The sequence below is a fragment of the Alligator sinensis genome, unplaced genomic scaffold (assembly GCF_000455745.1).
Source record: "Alligator sinensis unplaced genomic scaffold, ASM45574v1 scaffold1216_1, whole genome shotgun sequence".
NCBI classification, from domain to species: Eukaryota; Metazoa; Chordata; order Crocodylia; family Alligatoridae; genus Alligator; species Alligator sinensis.
Window position 1 is genome coordinate 766,145 of NW_005842018.1, and position 16,693 is coordinate 782,837.

The 16,693-nt window shown below is 41.0% G+C and overlaps 2 protein-coding genes across 5 annotated transcripts in view; one reads left to right on the plus strand and one right to left on the minus strand.

The window, feature by feature from the left end:
* The window catches only part of DCLRE1C (DNA cross-link repair 1C), a 27,309-nt gene extending 20,503 nt beyond the window's left edge, over positions 1-6,806 (plus strand). For both annotated transcript variants that reach the window (XM_006022115.3, XM_025202273.1), the window contains 3 exons: positions 657-745; positions 1,726-1,826; positions 4,048-6,806. In XM_006022115.3, coding sequence (XP_006022177.2) covers positions 657-745; positions 1,726-1,826; positions 4,048-5,039 — 1,182 coding nt within the window. In that variant the 3' untranslated portion in view covers positions 5,040-6,806. The remainder of the gene's footprint in view (positions 1-656; positions 746-1,725; positions 1,827-4,047) is intronic.
* The window catches only part of SUV39H2 (suppressor of variegation 3-9 homolog 2), a 33,263-nt gene that overhangs the window by 10,195 nt on the left and 6,375 nt on the right, over positions 1-16,693 (minus strand). For 2 of the 3 annotated variants that reach the window (XR_003093693.1, XM_025202276.1), the window contains exon 4: positions 15,942-16,071. Coding sequence is in view for 2 of the 3 variants with exons in the window: in XM_025202276.1 (XP_025058061.1) it covers positions 15,942-16,071 (130 nt within the window). In the remaining variant the exon portion in view is untranslated. Of the gene's footprint in view, positions 1-7,018; positions 13,509-15,941; positions 16,072-16,693 lie in introns of those variants that run through there. The other variant, XM_025202275.1, reaches the window with a different exon arrangement.

The following is a 16,693-nucleotide window of genomic DNA, read 5'->3' on the forward strand; positions in this document are numbered from 1 at the left end:
ATATATTTAAAAAAGAATGGGCTGCTAATATATTTAAGCACAGCTGTCTTTTAATGTTGATGGAGCTTAAGGCAAAATTATGTTGCAGCTTTGTAGTGGGAAACATTTAGGTATTATGTTTTGCTTTCATACAACTTTTCCACACTCTGGCCACCACTGTATAAATTAAACCATTAAGAATTACTACCTGTTTGTTATTGTAGCCTCTTCTACACAGTTCCTTAAACCAAACATTCCTCTCACTATTTAAAAAAATCTGGTCTGTAAGGACAACTTTTCCAAATGTGAACTGTGAACCTGCATTATACACGATAGAGGACAATGGATTTTCCTATGAAAACAGATTCTAGCTTTAAGATATCTCTTGGTGGCTTGAACACTTTTAAGGGAAGGAGCAGGGAAACTTCTTAATAAAAACTCTAAAACAATATTATCCATTCAGCTCATTCTGATTCTCTGTTTTAGAGTTGTTTGTACAGGGTTCCAGCACCTGGGTTGTGCTGATCTACATTATGCTTGTTTAAGATACACATCCTATGACACACATGCTTCAGTCAGCATTACCATATGGTAGCGTGTGTCACAAATATACTTTTAAGGTAATTATTAAACTACTTGTACCTCTCTTTTTTTTTTTGCTTTTCCCCTTAATTCAGATTAAAGATTTCTTAAGCTATATCCGTCCAATGAATGTGTATCCCAATGTAATTCCAGTGGGAGCAACGGAGGAAAAAGCTCTTGCAATGTAAGTGCTGCTTGGCTGGTTGGTCTGGGTTATTTTATTGATGCTGTTTCTGGTTGGTTGCTAAGATGATGATAACTTGTGCCTCAGCCTGGAATTATCTCCAGCTGGCAGTCAGCTCTTGTTGCCTCTTCCTCCCTTCTATTCATACTCTCCTTTCCTTTCCTCTCTCCTATTCAAATCTTGTTCAGAAAGCCAAATGGGAGGAGAATTCACATGTTCAAGTGCTGCTTTGATGCTTTAGACATGGCGTAAATTATAAACTTCCCAACTTTTTGATTGGCTTCACTTATCTTTATAGATTTTCCCTTACCGCTTTTAGGCTAGCTGTATTGGGCTATTTCTGACATATGATTGTTGAATGCCTTATGTGCATGCCATCTTGTCATCCCTGCTTCAGAGAAACTCAGCAGGATCCTTCCTCTTAAATAAAATCTCCACTGGGGCTTCAACTCCCAACCTCTCCGCACAGAAGATTAATGTATTGTATGTACCATAACTAGTTAATTTACCCTGCCCTCCCTGCTGAGCTGTTGGAGAGGTAGGAAGATCTTTGTGACATTAATCTACAAGGCTGATATTACAAGAAGGGAAATGTAGTTAGGCTGATATTGCAAGAAAGGGCTACCGTAAGAAGTGGCAGTGTTGTGGTCAGGAGACACTTTAAAAAAAAAAAAAAAAGGCTGACTCTCCATTTTCTCCTCAGTTGCACAGAAAACAGTATGATCATGGATGATGTACTCTTTGCTGTGTTTTAACTTGACAGTTTTGAGAGTGCTGCCGTGAGGCCACTGAACTGTGGGCATGAAAAGAGGTGCAAACTTAGGACAGGCTTTAATATATGCTTTCTGCAAGTTGTGTGTTTAAAATAAATTGGTGATGTTGAAAGAGTGAACTAGTTTATTGTTGCTCCCTATTATGCCTACATAATATTGTAGGAGCCCAGAGGGAGTTCTAAAAATCCTTTTTTTTTTTTTCCCCAGCTTAAAGCCATTATGCAGGTCATACAGGAGAAATACTGAACCCAAATATAAACCACTGGGAATGCTGAAGAGAACCAGAACAACAGACTCAACAGACACAGGTAAAGGAGGAGGACCCACCAGGACAGGTGGTTGTGGCAAAAGAAATGCATTGTAAAATTCAAGCTTACGTGCAGTCTTGCCACTTGTGTGTTATTTGGAACCAATGGGCATTTATACACATACGTTTTCATGCTGCAACGTGCTGGAGATCCGCTGCATCTGAGCAACTCCACATGTGAGCTGATGCATGCTGCACTGCACTGAATCGCATGCAGTTGTATAAGTACTTAAATACACATCAGCATGTAGAAAATGAGGGTGGTACACTTTTGAACTAAAACACCCTCAATGTGTGTTAGTTCAAAAGCACGCTGCTGCTGTTTTCTCAGCACTGATGTGTATTTTGCCATTTATACAAATGCATGTGCCGCAGCACCAGGTGCTTTTAAAAGTGCAAGCATGTGTATAAATCCCCTGTTTCCAGACACTCTCTTATCTGATTGGGCACAGCCAGCCAGCACTGATCAACAAATGCCAGCTGCTGTTCTGTTGACTTTTCAGCTTCCAGCTACTGCATAGAAGTGCTTTATCAATAAAAGCTGTGCTTTCAGGTAATGCAGCTCAGTGGAGGACTGAATCTTTGAAAGGCAGCACCTGTAACTACCGTTCAGTCTGATGCAGTTGTCTTCTTGCTTACAGATAATGGAGCCTGTGGTGAAGTTCTAGAACCATGGGTATTTTGCTACCTAAATGTTTCCAATGTTAATAATAAAACTGCAGTGAACTGCTGTGTTCCCAATTACAAAGCTGTATGATTAAGTTAATACCAGTGCAACTGCTGGTGCTGTTCAGTATAAGTTCCTGTACCATACTTAACCTCATGGTGTCTGAGCAACTTCCTATATTAAGATACATTGATACAGTATTCCTATATTACTATACATTGATCAGCACAACTAACATCTGCTACGTGTTTGCTCTTTGAGCCAGGGGAGACGTGCAGTGGAGCATCTTGTTTGGGGGGTTGTTTTAACCATGCATGTTGATGGGTTTGTCAGAAGGCAAAGAAATGCACCTTGCCTTTGGAGTGGCTGCCTGGGGAGGTTTGTGGTGGCCCTTAGTTTCTGGCAGAGCTTGTTTTCCAATATCGGCCCAGCCACTTAAGTTGTTTCTTGCACAGATGAGCCTTGTCCTCATGGGGCATCATGGTTGGCTAGTATCCAGCCTGGAGTTTTAGAAGGGGGTGGTTTTTCTGTATCCTGGGACCAAAGGTGTAGAGCATGGGGAAAAAAAGAGGCAAGACCTGAAACTTGATTTTGTGCTCTATAGAAAGCAAGTGTAGGGAGTGGAGGACAGGTTTGATGTTCCTGCAGAACCCTTTGTTCCTGAGAAGGCAGGGCAGTATCCTATGCTATCGCTTCCTGAGTGCTGAAAGCTTTGTGCCCCGGTGTAGTGCGTTGCTATAGTCAAGACAAGAAAAGGTAAAGATGTGAATAACTGAGACCAGGTCATTGTCCTCAGTTGTATCTGATCTACACCACTTACACAAAGAGTCATATTTAAGGTCATTTGATTTCATAGTTTGTATTCTGTGCCACTTCCAACTGTCTGACTTACCTAAGTAAGATTTCACTTCTACCTGTGATTAAAAGGTCCTGTAACAGCTGACATCTGACGAGTCTGCCATCATTTGGAAACTGTGAACGTGTTCTGGGCTCACTCAAGCAAAGTAAATTGTTAGCAAGTGGATGAAAGTACTCTGAACAACTGTTTTCTGAGATGATAGTAGTTTGCTTTATCCACTAAGGGTCTGATCTTGAAAATACCTGCTAATAATCCTTAGGCTGTCCCTTTTAAGTCAAGAACTCTTGTCCCTTAAAATCCTAGAACTCAACACAGGGAATAAATTGTGCCCAAGTCCATAGTGAAGGTTGATAATTGACTCCAGCTTCCTTCATTACATCTGACTAATATGAACCTGTAGAATGGAGGTAAATATCTACTAGACAACACAGTGCAGCCATCCTTGTGTTCTGCATTAAAGCAAATGAGATGCAGTACAAGGAAAGCTTCTTGTCATCACACTGGACAAATCATAAAGTGACTAATGTGAATAATCCTTCCCCCTCAGCATGGTGATTTACTGGCTATAAGGCCTCCTAGGTGCCCATCAGTAAATGGAGAGAAAGTAATAGAATTTGTACTTGTGTACATACATTTCTATGCTACATTTTTTTTGTATCAGACTAGTTGATGCTATGGTGTTTGTTCTCCTCACAGATGATGATGATGAGCTCTTCGATGCAGAACTGGCTCCTATAAGGTGTAAGATTTCAAAACAGCAAGCAGAGACAGTGCTGCCTGTGACACAAGCTCCATTTAAAAACTCTGAAGGAATCCAGAGTGAGAATGCAGGAACCACTATGCCCACCTCTTCACAGGTTGACTTCATAGACTGTGAGGAATCAAATGGTGAGGAGGATGAAGAGGAGGAGGATGAAGAATTTAATAAAAATACAGTTTGTCCCCAGGTTGTACCCCAAGTTCCAGACTCCACTGCTGTACCAGAAAATATTGAGCAAAAAGCTCATTTAGACTTGACTTGTGAGTTACCTAGTGACGAGCAGGCTGCAGAAACACCACGGTGGGATGTTTTCTTTAAGCTGGACAGTAAAACTGATGATGGTTCTGAAACCGAGGACCCGCTCCCATCTTCTGCAGATGCTGGTGGGTCCCAGTCACCAAACTTGTTCAGTGATTCAGAAGGGCAGAGTGATTCTACCCACATCTCCTCGCAGAATTCTTCTCAGTCAACTCACATATCGGAGCAGGGGAGCCAGGGTTGGGACAGTCAAATGGACACGGTGCTCATTGCCTCCCAAGAGAGAAATGCTGCTGATTTCAGCTGGTTAAGCAGGGGTGGGAACAGAATAACCACAGCTACATCACTTTTCATGGGTAATCAAGCTGATCCCAGGAGTTTGAAGCATTTGGACCAAAATGAACCTGGCCCAAATAAGATAGACTGTGATTTGAAAGGCAAAATCCACAAAAGAGAGACAGATGTTACTTCTCCAACACAAAATATAGTACTTGAAGTAAATAATGACACATCAGAAACTCCTGATCTTGAACTGAACAGAGACTCTCAAAGCTCACCTGACTTTGAAATCCCCTCTACCCCTGACGCTGAGTTACCTCAGCCAGATAAGCTGCAATATCTTTACAAGAAACTAGCAGCAGGTGAAACAATATACAGAAGGAAAACCTGAGCTGTCCTTAAGAAAGAATCCAAACTGTATTCAGATATTCATACAAATAGGTCCTGCATATTTCTTCTGTTTACATTCAGGAGCAGTTTTGGAAGGGAAAGTAATTAGCAATCATGTGTTGCACTTCCTTGAAAATCTCTCACTACTGGGGTAAGAAGGGACCTCTTGGCACTGTGAAAATGAAGAAATCCCTAATGAGAGATCTCAAAATTCTTCTATTTGGGAAGAGGAAAACATTTAATTTTTAATTTAAAAAAATGCAAATTTTAATTAAAATAAACCATGAAGAAGTATGCTGCAGAAGCAATGGAGCAAAAGAGGGAAGATTGGACTACCAGAAGGAGTTCAGCCAAGTGATATTACTCCTCTATTAGTCACATTCCATCCTTTAGGTCTCATCCTTTCACCCTTCTAACCTCTGTGAAATGTGTTGTTAATAAACATTTTCTACACTCTTAACTCTGCACATACTTAAGAGAGAGGCTCTTTCAGTTAGCAAAGCAACCCTCTCCTCACTTGACTAGGAAGTCCAATAGTATGATGTTTGAGGCATCTTAGATTTTTGCTTAGTTTTTAAAAGCTAGAACTACTGATAGCAAAAGGGTTTGAACGAAAATAAACAAGTATAAAGGTAAAAGGGTGAATTTTGGCTGAAAAAGATATACAAGATGTTTAAATGTGCTAGGCAACATTTACCTTCTCTTTCATATTTCATATACAGTATCCACCCGGTTCAGCTTCAAGAGTAGATGAGTTTTCAAACTAGCATTTAGTAAGTGACTTGAACATGAGGCACAGGAAGAGTGCTCTTTAATGTGATGTTTTAACTTTCTGCATACAAACAAGAGCGTTCCTAGTCTGAGACATGCAAATGCTTTATTTATTCAACTCTAAGACCTGGTTTCTCCCCATTTACTGGGGGGAGAGCTCCTTGTCTTAGAAATAAGTATGGGGCCCTAGCTGCAGCTGTTGCCTGTCAGTGCCTACTTACCTGCCCCACTCCTCTGCATCCTGCCATCTCCTGCAAGCCTCTGCTCCCTGATCTGCCCTTCTCCCTTCCAGCTTTACCTTTGCTCTGCATCAGCAGGCTGTGTCTATGCAGCAGCCTGGAGTACTGAGCCCAGCCCGTAGCAACAGCACACAGCCTGCACGACTGCTACGGGGCCATGGCAGGGCCACTCTTGGTGCCACAAGCTAGAATGGGGATGGAGCCTGCCATGCAGAGGCTGTGCAGGGGGTAGGGGTGAGCAGAGGCTGCAGGTGTGTGTGCAGGAGACAGAGGTAGCAGGTCACCTCCCCACTCCACTTGCTTCCCTACTGCCTGCTGCAGTGGGTGGGATGAAGTAAAGACAACCCTCCAATACTTAGATACTATACAGTACATGGAATATTGTGACTATAAATTCTCATATAGAATCCAGTTATTTGGGGAGATTGTCTTAAATTCAGGATCATCTTAGATTCAAGTAAATATGGTATCTAATGTACATCACAGCATGTTACAAATGCAGTTCTACCTGTAGTGGCCACTTTAAGCAGCATACCCTGGAAAGAGGAAGATAATTAGCGTCACTTGTCACATGGCCCATTCTATTATAGGGAGACATTGCTGGCAGGGAGAAGCAGGTTGTCTCTGTTTTGGAGGATGAAGCGAGTATTCTTCCAGTTGCTCTTCACTTACAGCCCTTAGAATGGGGAAGGACTGTGTCCTATTCCGTTTGCAGTACATGTGAGCTTACATCTCAAGGAACAATGGTCACAAACTTGACAGAGAGCAGATTTAGGCTAGATATCAGGAAAAACTTCACAGTAAGGGTGGCCAAAATTTGGAATGGGCTTTCAAGGGAGGTGGTGCTCTCCCCTACCTTGGGGGTCTTTAAGAGAAGGCTGGATAGGCATCTGGCTGGGGTCATCTGACCCTAGCGCTCTTTCCTGCCTAGGCAGGGGCTAGGACTCAATGATCTGTTGAGGTCCCTTCCAACCCTAGCATCTATGAATCTGTTGGCTAACACGGGGTAAATATGGATGGCACTATCTCTGAGTGTATCACTGACATGATTAGGGTCCAGGGGTAGCTTGGTCCTCATCCCTCTTCATGGCCATGGAGTTACCACTTGGAGACCACTAGGTTACCTATGGTCTAAGCCAGGTGCAGGGGCAAAATATGGTAGAGTAGAAATGTATGTTACAACTTAAAGCTTATGCATCTTTACTTGTCTACGTGTCACTAAATTTCATCCAGTTAGACTTGTATTGGGCCCAATAACTTATATTTGACTAATACATATGTTTTCCAGAAAGCCCGTATATGATGATCCTCGATCAGTGGTTCTCAGCCTTTATAGACCCAAGGGACTTTTTGTGAGGCTCCAGGCACACCCTGGAAAATGCCAGCTCTTAGTTTTCATTTGTTTTTTTTGACTGAGGTAAAAATAACAGAGCAATTGTGCTACTGCAAAGAAAAGCCACAACAGGGCAGAATGTTTTTAACGCCATGGTTCTGATTTGAGATTTCTGGGTTTATCTTGCAAATCATGTTTGCGTACCTAACAGTACAAACATTATGTTGCATTGTGACACCTTTGAAAAGATCTCAAGGCACCTGAAGGTGCTGCAGTACCCTGGTTGAAAATCACTGTCCTAGATGGTAAGACATAGAAACTCCCTTTCCTCGGCAATTAATCATCCTAACTTAAAAAAAAAAACACCCCTCTGGTGAAATCTCCATGCTTAGAAATGTTCACAAACCAGTCACAGACACCTACTTACCTGGGATGGTTTAGTCAGGGATGATCTTGCCTTCAGCAGGGGACAGGACCAGATGGTCTTATGAGGTTCCCTTCTAGCCCCACTTCCCAAAATCCTAATTTTAAAATGAAATTGTCTGCATTTGTTCTTGTTATGCCTCTCTCTACAAGATTAGTCTTATAGGGCCTGGTCTTTTCTTTTTTCTCCATGATGATACTCTACTTGAGTGATATATCAGAAAGATTGTTAAGTGGAACAGTTAGTGTTTTGTTGCGAGAGACTTAAGAGCTATATTTCTCCAGTCTTTGAATTACTTCTGGTTGCTGTCTATGCCCTCTCCTAAGTTTAAACATCCATATTAAAATATGGGTGCCAGAATGAGATGCAACATTCAATATTACCAGCACTATAGCCAGGGGTAACATCTGCTTCCTACCGGTTGTTCCCTAGTTTATCCAGCTCTGTGACAGTGTCAAACTGGGACTGTAGTCACTGCATTCATCTTGGAATCCTACAGAGGTAGAAGTCTACTGTTCCACTTTAAGTCCCTCTGAAATATGCTAAAGCATTTGTCTGGGACTTGGTCATGTGCATTTAAAGAACAGGGTTGCCAACCCAAAACAAACTTTTTAACTAACAACCTGCACACTTTTTACTGACAGCCAAACTTTTTTACTGTTGTGTGTTTACATAATATAAATATACCCTTGGACAAGGGCAGGATTTAATTTCAGGGGTTTAACACCAGCCATAGTAAAAATGTTTGGCTCTCAGTAAAACATTTGCAGATTGTCAATTTAAAAAAATGCCCACAAGACCCTTTTTCACAGATTAACTTCTGCTCTGTGAGATGTCACACACATGGCGTTCTGACCCTTTGATATATGCTTTATTGACGATGCACGGTACTAATTTTTATAAGGTTTACTGTCAGATAGGAAGAGGTATTTTAAGGAGCTGGGTACCAAATAATTTTCTCTCAAGTCTTTTACATTTTTCTGAGAGACAGAAATGATTAGGGGCATCAGAACAATTTAAAGAAAGGACATATCCACTGTAATGTACACCAAGGGCAACTTATTAGCAGTCACCAGCACCTTTTTCAAGCAGAGATCCTGTATGACCCAGCTTGGCTCTGAGGTGGGTTGGTGCTAGGACCCATGTACTGGCACTTCTCCCCAGCATGGAGCTGCAGCAGAGTTTGGGTAAAGCTCCCAGCTGAGCAGCAGCCTGAAAGGTGAAGCCCCCTATTCAGCATCCTCTCTCAGGCCTGCAGGCCATAGGTTGCCAATCCCTGTGGTAGAGGTAACAGGCTTGCCACCCAGCCATGACCACAGGCAGCTGCTTTCCTCCACAGCACCAAGACCACCTGAGCCTGCCCCCATTGCGCACTTAGCTCCTTTCCTCCCTCCCCTACAATGCTGGTCCTTCTCCTCAGTAGCAGTGGGAAGGGCCAAATTCAGCAGTGATGGTGAGTGGCATGTGCAATAGGTGGTCAGAGGGATGTGCTGGGGTGCTGCCACGGGTTGGAGGTTGCTGACCCCTATATACTTCAAAGATTAACAGAATCCAATAAAAAGGGAGTGCGTGTCAAAATCACAAACAGCTATTGCTTTGTTTTGTTACTGTCCTCTGCATGCCCCTTTAACAAACTTTCAAGAGAAATTACGCCTTTTGAATGTAGATCTAACTCTGTATGGACATTGCTATGAAGTGGGATCTGGCATCTGATCTGGGACCTGGGCCTCCCTACAGATCCAAATATTTGGCAGCAGGATAGTGGTGCCACCGCTCTCCCACTGCCAAATTTCTAGACCCATTGGGAGCCCTGTGAGTTGGATTTGGCTTATGGGCCAGGGGTTGATCATCCCTGTCCAAGGGAGAACACCACAATTCAGAATTCTTTAGAAGTGTTAAAAATTACTCGCTGATGAGTTAGGATCGTAGGAAAGTAGGGCTACAAGGGACTACGTGGTCATCTAGTCCATCACTCTGCTCAAGGCAGGATCATCCTGGACTAAAACTATCCTAGCCAAGTGTCTGTCTAGCCTGCTCTTGAAAGTTTCACAGGATAGAGATTCCAGTTTTTATATTCTTCCTGTTCCAATGCTTAAGCACCTTCATAGTCAAGAAGTTGCTTCTAATCTCCAACCTAAATTTCTCCTGCTACAGCTTAAGGCCATTGTTCCTAGTCCTGTCCCCTTTGGCCACAGACAAAAGCCCATCTCCATCCTCTCTGTAAAATCACCCTTCAGGTATTTGAAGGGTTGCTTCTGTTTAATCAAGTAAGAGAAATGAAACTTTAAAAAGATCCAGAAAAGATGCTGCATATTCAGTATAGACTATGTAAAAACTAAAGTTATAAACATATTTGTACAACATTATAGATCTGGCTTACAGTGTGAGACGAACTGGGGTACAGGTACGAAATGTCTCCCAAACCCAGTGAGTCCAGGTGATTCAAATCTCAGTAGTCTGGCCACCTGCAGAACTGCCAGTTATTATAAAAACAAGCCAACCACAAAAGAAATACTAAATTAAAATTTATTTTATCAAAAGAAACTATAAGAAAGAGATACTGCTATTACAGACTTCACATATCAATTATGAAAAAGTAGTGTTCCTGAGGTTACAAACTGCATATCCTAACAAGTACACAGTCCCAAATACACACGCTGAAAATAACCAAGAGGTTGGTATAATTTTGAGTTTAAATAAATACACAATAGCTTTTTTTCTTCTAGAAGATGCTGCAGCATTTTAGTTCTGCTACCTCAAAACAGCTGAAAAACACATTGCATGTTACCAGTCAAGCAAAAGTGCCATTGACACAGCTGTACTGGTGGCCATGGTAAATGCTGACCAAGAAGCATAAAAGGCAGAAGGTGGCTGGTTTCAGCTCCTTCAGGAACTGACACTAACTTTTTTCTCCTTTTCTAATTTGGCAATTTTCCCTCCTGAACTCCTGAAAGGATGACAGGAGATTAAAAGTGACTTAGTATCCCATTAAACTAATTCACAGAAGAAAACCAAAATGCACTGCAAATTCAGACATCATTTATGGTTCTGAATCAGCAATGGGATGTATAGGTCTACTTAAAGTACTCCCATTATTTCACAGGATCAGAATTTGAGATCCTGCAGCAGAGGTAATACTCCAAGCCATTAGATTAAAGCAACGTATTGGCAATAAACACAATCATCAGAAGAGACAGGACACTAAACTCAGATACTGAGAGCTGGCAGACCTTGATGTGCTTTCTATAAGCATGTATTTTTGATCTTCTGTCTAACCCTCTTATACTGCTACAGACCATCATGTTCAGGGGGCCCAAAATTAAGGGAAAAAGGCAGCCAAAATAGTGACTACAGCCCTCCGTGTGGCTTGTGCAAAGGGGTCCAACAGGGGCAACAGCCACAAGAACAATCCAAAGCATCTGCAAGAGGCCAGGGAATTGCCTCCTGAACGTCTGCTACCTGTTGAGGAGCAGGAGCTCAGATTTCCATCCCTGCACAACTTGCTGCTCACTTGGGATGTATTCAATAGAAAGTGGAATGATTCTAGATATGAACTATTTTCTGTTTTCAAAAAGGATTTACGCTCCACATTCCACTTAAGCTTTAGAAAAGCAATTATGAACGATGTATGACACCTTTAATAATGACTAAATCCAGCACTTTTATCCAAGTATGGGCACAAAGTAGCACAGTAAAATGCCAGGTATGTTTAAAATTATGCAATCAGCGTCTCAGTCATTAAACAATATAAAGCATCTAATTTCAAAGTATATTTCTTTATAGTCTACAAAACCCATAGAGCACTGTGTACTGCTCTTTACCCCGAATCTGTATCCCAATGGCAAACGTGCTGTTGTGCATTAGCTTATGCGATTTCACTCCCCTACACAAAACCAGTTCTCTAGTAAAATAAAACTGTGCTTTTAAACTAACAAATGACTCAAACTGTCCTTCAAAACCTTTGTTGGAGTGGTAAACATGAACTTTAAGGCATATTTTTAACAAATGAAGAAAATCATTATGTGTTACGATACTGGACCTCATTCACCTGAGCCAACAGCAGCGTACCTTATAAAGGTAAGTAGCTGACCTCATGGTATGTAGCAAGCATCCATTTATGGAGCAACAGAACTCTGCCCAACTCCTTAAAGATCCTGTACATCACTTTCAAGTACTATGCAAGTCCTGCAAGCTTATCCACAGGAAAAATAAAGCACTTAACCTTTGTCCCTGGAACTATGGACAGTTTGTGGCTCCGCTCACGCAGTCTAACTCAACTGCTGTTCAGCGTCTTTGAAGTCCAACAAAATTTTAGTATACGTTATCAACGGATCAACATAACTACTTTCGAATATCAATGGAAAAATATTCAAGAAGCTGAAGAACGATAGGTTTCTCAGCTTTACATTCAAAATTCAAAGAACATGTTACAAATGCCTACAGCAAATGGGCAATTTGCCCCTAGTCTAACTTCACTGAAGTTAAATTGGTTGCAACAGGAAGAAGTTTGGTCTAATGTTTTTAATTCTGCTACTGGATTAAAAACATTCACAATATGTAAAAGAACTGTAACAATCAATGACAGTTGTGCATAAAAGTCCATTCCCAGGATACTTTTCTATCTGTACCATATAATTTGGTATCTTTACACAAATGCATCAGATTACCAAAGAAATAATGGCTGAATTTTTACTCTTATTCCTGTTTATCATCTTCTCTCAACTTGAATCAATAGTCTGTTTCAGCAACATCTGCCTGTTTCCAAATGATTGGAAAAAATCAGCATACGTAAATAATTTGATATTATGAGCTGTTTTTATAACTGCAGGAATTCAGCAAATACAGTGACTGTAAAAATTGGAAAAAAGTTCATAGGAATGAATGTATTATAATTCTATATGTAATTATTAGCCAACGCCATTCATACATCATTTCCAAGACCCTGATCTTAGCTCTAGAGTCCGCTGATACAAATCACTGTGCAAAGTTCTATAGACATTACTAATCTTGTCCTTTTTTTTTTTTCCTGCTTGAGTATATTCCTATGAACCTTCATACCTGTGCAACATTTCATGGTAGTACCTCCTGGAGGAGGATCAGGGCTGAAGTTTTATTGCTATTTTTAAGCCTTTTAAAAGGAAAGTGGAAACTGTTACGAGTTAACTAGTCAACTATGAGTTTTAGGGCTTTTTTCCTGTCATCAATCTTTCAGCTTCATGGAACACCATCACCTCAGCCCCTTACAGGATTAGAGCTGTAAGCATACACAATCAATATTCAAGTCTTAGTCCACATTAAGGATAGTTTTCTGAACAAACTCATTCATTGGCTCCTAAACAACAGGACAGTAGTTCCAGGCACATCTAGTTTTTAATCCAGGCTGTCAAGTGTTTCATGTTTTGGTGGTTGTAATATTAAATCTCCTTCTTTGGCTAATGCCCATTTCAAACCTAAATTTAACGCCTTCTTTCCACCGTAGTGATTTACTTAGATGTAAAAATACTTCAATGGATATATATGTAAACTAGAATAGTCTTCTTGAAATCATTTAGAAAGGCAAAATAATTTATCTGCAACTTTGGATACTGAGCGTTCAGTTAAGATACCCTCTACAACACACAGCCCCACACTTGCACACAGTTCTGGTCCTCTTTCTGGCTGGGCTGAGAGCATCAGCGGAGTCCGAAATAGGATCTATAGAGCCTAAACACATAAGAAAACATCAAAAAGGTTAAAGGTTGTTCGAAATTGAGAATTATTATTTCTTTAGCTGCAACACTGGAACTGTGCAAGAGAAAAAAGTATGGTTTCAGAAGCTTTACAATCTAGGAACCCAGTTCTGCAAAACTCTCTCAAGTATGAAGCTAAACATGCACATAAATCCCACTTTCTGTATTTGATAGGCTGCTCTGTGCATGTATGTCCTCTCAAAAGCATCTGATGAAGTGAGCTCTGGGGCTCATAAAAACTTATACCTCTGCTTCAGTTAGTCTGTAACAGGGTACTCAACCCCTGGCTTATGGAGCCATATTATCTGGCTTATGGGGCTCACCCCAGGTCCCAAAATTTGTCAGCAAGGAGCCATGGCAGTGTTAATTGCTGCTCCCCTGCTGCCAAATTTCAGAGGGGGGCGGGGAGGGGAAGAGGAGCCCTGCAGACCCTGTACGCTAGATCACACTGGTGTGCTGCTGGATCCAGTAGGCAGGCAGCCAGCTAAACTGACCCTGCACCACTCATCCAACCTGTAGGGCCAGAACCCTAGGCACCACTGATCTATGAAGCATTTCTACCTTGCCTTCTACCATGGCTAAGTAGTCATTGTCAGTCACATGAAAGCAGTTATGATCTCTGTGAAAATACACATAAAATCATATAATATCTGTTATTATTGGTATTGGCTAAGTGCCCTAGTTGCAAGCCAGGATACCATTAGGCACACATACAAAAGAAAGTATCTACCGCTAAGAGCATATAACTGGAATTATAGGGCAAGGAACAGTAAATAGCTACAGACTGAGGAGCACCAACTACCTAAGTTCTTTGTAGACATCATTACAAAAGGGAGTTTTAAAGCGAAGTTTAGAGGAGGACAAGGAGGTAGCTTTGTGGATATCTATAGGCAGCTTCTTCAAGAATGAGATGTCACATTAGAGTAAGCACAGAAGTGCATGTCTGAAAGTGTAGTATTGAACATGAAGTCTGATCCACAGGTACGAGCTGATAGGTAGCACAAATATAGGCCATGATGGGAAGCAAACTAAAGGACTGACACAGTTAATGTAATGGGCAAGAAAAACAAAGTTAGCATTTTCTTCAGAAAATGAACTTTCAATTTTTAAATTGAAAGAATAGGTTCCAAGTGGAAGACAGCATAATTACAAAGCTAGCCAGTGGCTCCTATTCTGCTCCAAAATTATTCTATACAGTTTTACCACTGTTCTCTATATTTCTGTTTTAAAACAAGTTACATTTGCTAGTAGCAATATATTTACTACAAGTTCTCTTTGAAGTTGTTTAGTTCTCATGAAACACAGGCTGTTCTGCAGTACTTCCATGTTTATACATAAAAGTCTCATGAAGTACCTTTAATTAATATTTGTATTTTAATAAATAATATTGAATCAGTTGCTAAATACTAATCTATGTAAGTACTTTGCTCCTTCAAGCTCAAAAGAATTATACATATGAAGTATGGAGTAAAGTACTTTAAGAGCTACATTTGCAAACTGCACGTTACTATAACTATGCAGAGACTTCAGTGGAGAACAGGAGCCAGTGACCACAGCTTGCTGTATAACTGCCGGGAGAACATATACACAAAACAATCTTCCAATGTTATTAACGATCCCATGTGGATTTGAGATCTGAGAGCAAACAGAATCTTGTTCACTAATGTTTTGTTCAAAACACCATCAGACAGTACTAACCAATGATCAATTTAACTACCATGACAAGGTAAAGAGCTTGTATTTCGTAATCATTTTGGCGCAAGGACCATGTTTCCTTATGCGTTTGTTCAATACCTGGCACAATGGGCCTGGTCATGGACAAGGATTCCTCCTGAAAATTCAATACAAATTAATAAACGGTCATTTAGATTGGTCATTTATTTTGTTTTCTTCAGAAATGATTGCTTCTGAAAAATTACACTTTCCAAATAAGAATGTCAATAAAACAAATTGAACAAAAAACCTTAGGAATTGTACCCAGACATTCGTTCATCTTTAGGCCTGACAGTCTAGCAAATGGTGTATAATAAGTTGCCTTCCAGGGTATCAGAGCTCAGTCTGAGCTTAGAAAACTAACTGGATAGGGCATGCAATCCTGTCTGTACAGGAGGGGGAAATCAAGGGTCTGAGCCCAGTGCAAAGGGCTGTAGTTGCTTTTGCAGGGTTGGCCAGGCAGACAAGCAGCTGCATCCAGACTTCCTACCTGGAAATACCATATTTGCTTGAATCTGAGGTGATGTGTTTCCCCCCCTCCCAACCATGAGGGAAAAAAGCCCTCCTTTAGATTTGAGTACTAGCCCCAGGCAGGCAGCAACTCAGCTCTAGCTTTAGCTCTGCCAAAGTGGTTTGTGTGGCAGAGGAGGGGATTCGTAGGGGTTGCATGTGGGAGACCATGCTCGTTACATACCTTTCATCTGATAATCAAATGTGAGCTCCTCTCCAGCCTTGATAGGTCTTGTAGAAAACAGTGCTATCCGAGGAAGACGCAAATCAAGGTTGTCGATGAAAACATTGAACACCTGAAGATTTGGATCACACTGTAAAGCAAAATAAGAGATTTATAATTCAGGTATCTGTCAGCAAAAGAAAAAATTCAGACTGGTGCATCGAATGGTAAATAAGAGTTATTGTATACTACCAGTAAAAATTAGGTGTGCCAGTAAGAATTTAGGGGCCCAATCTTCTTCTCCCAGTGACAGAAAGTGAGAAGCAACTCCATCTAAGTCAATTATATTATCCTTGTGCAAACATCAGTATTATGAGAGAAAATCATAGAAAAAGCAGTGAAGTAGGGCCAAAAGGGACCTCAAAAGGTCATCTGGTCTAACCCGCCGCCCGAGACAGGAAAGGTATCATGTCCTGTATGAGGATCAAACTTACAACTTTGGTGTTACTAGCAGCACAATCTAACCAACTGAGCTTATCAGCCACCACAAAGACCCTATTATACGACATTATAGCTGTGTTTACAACACATGTATAGACATCATTCTACTTAAAAAAAAAAATATTCTGTTCTTAAGTCAGATCTTAACTTTGGTCCCAAGGTCAGAAATTACTTGTATAATATTGCTGTAATGGATGGACTTCCAATTTCTAGTTCAAAGACTGTTTGGCTTCTGTTGTTATCCAGCAGCCCATGAGAAAGAAAGCAGGAAT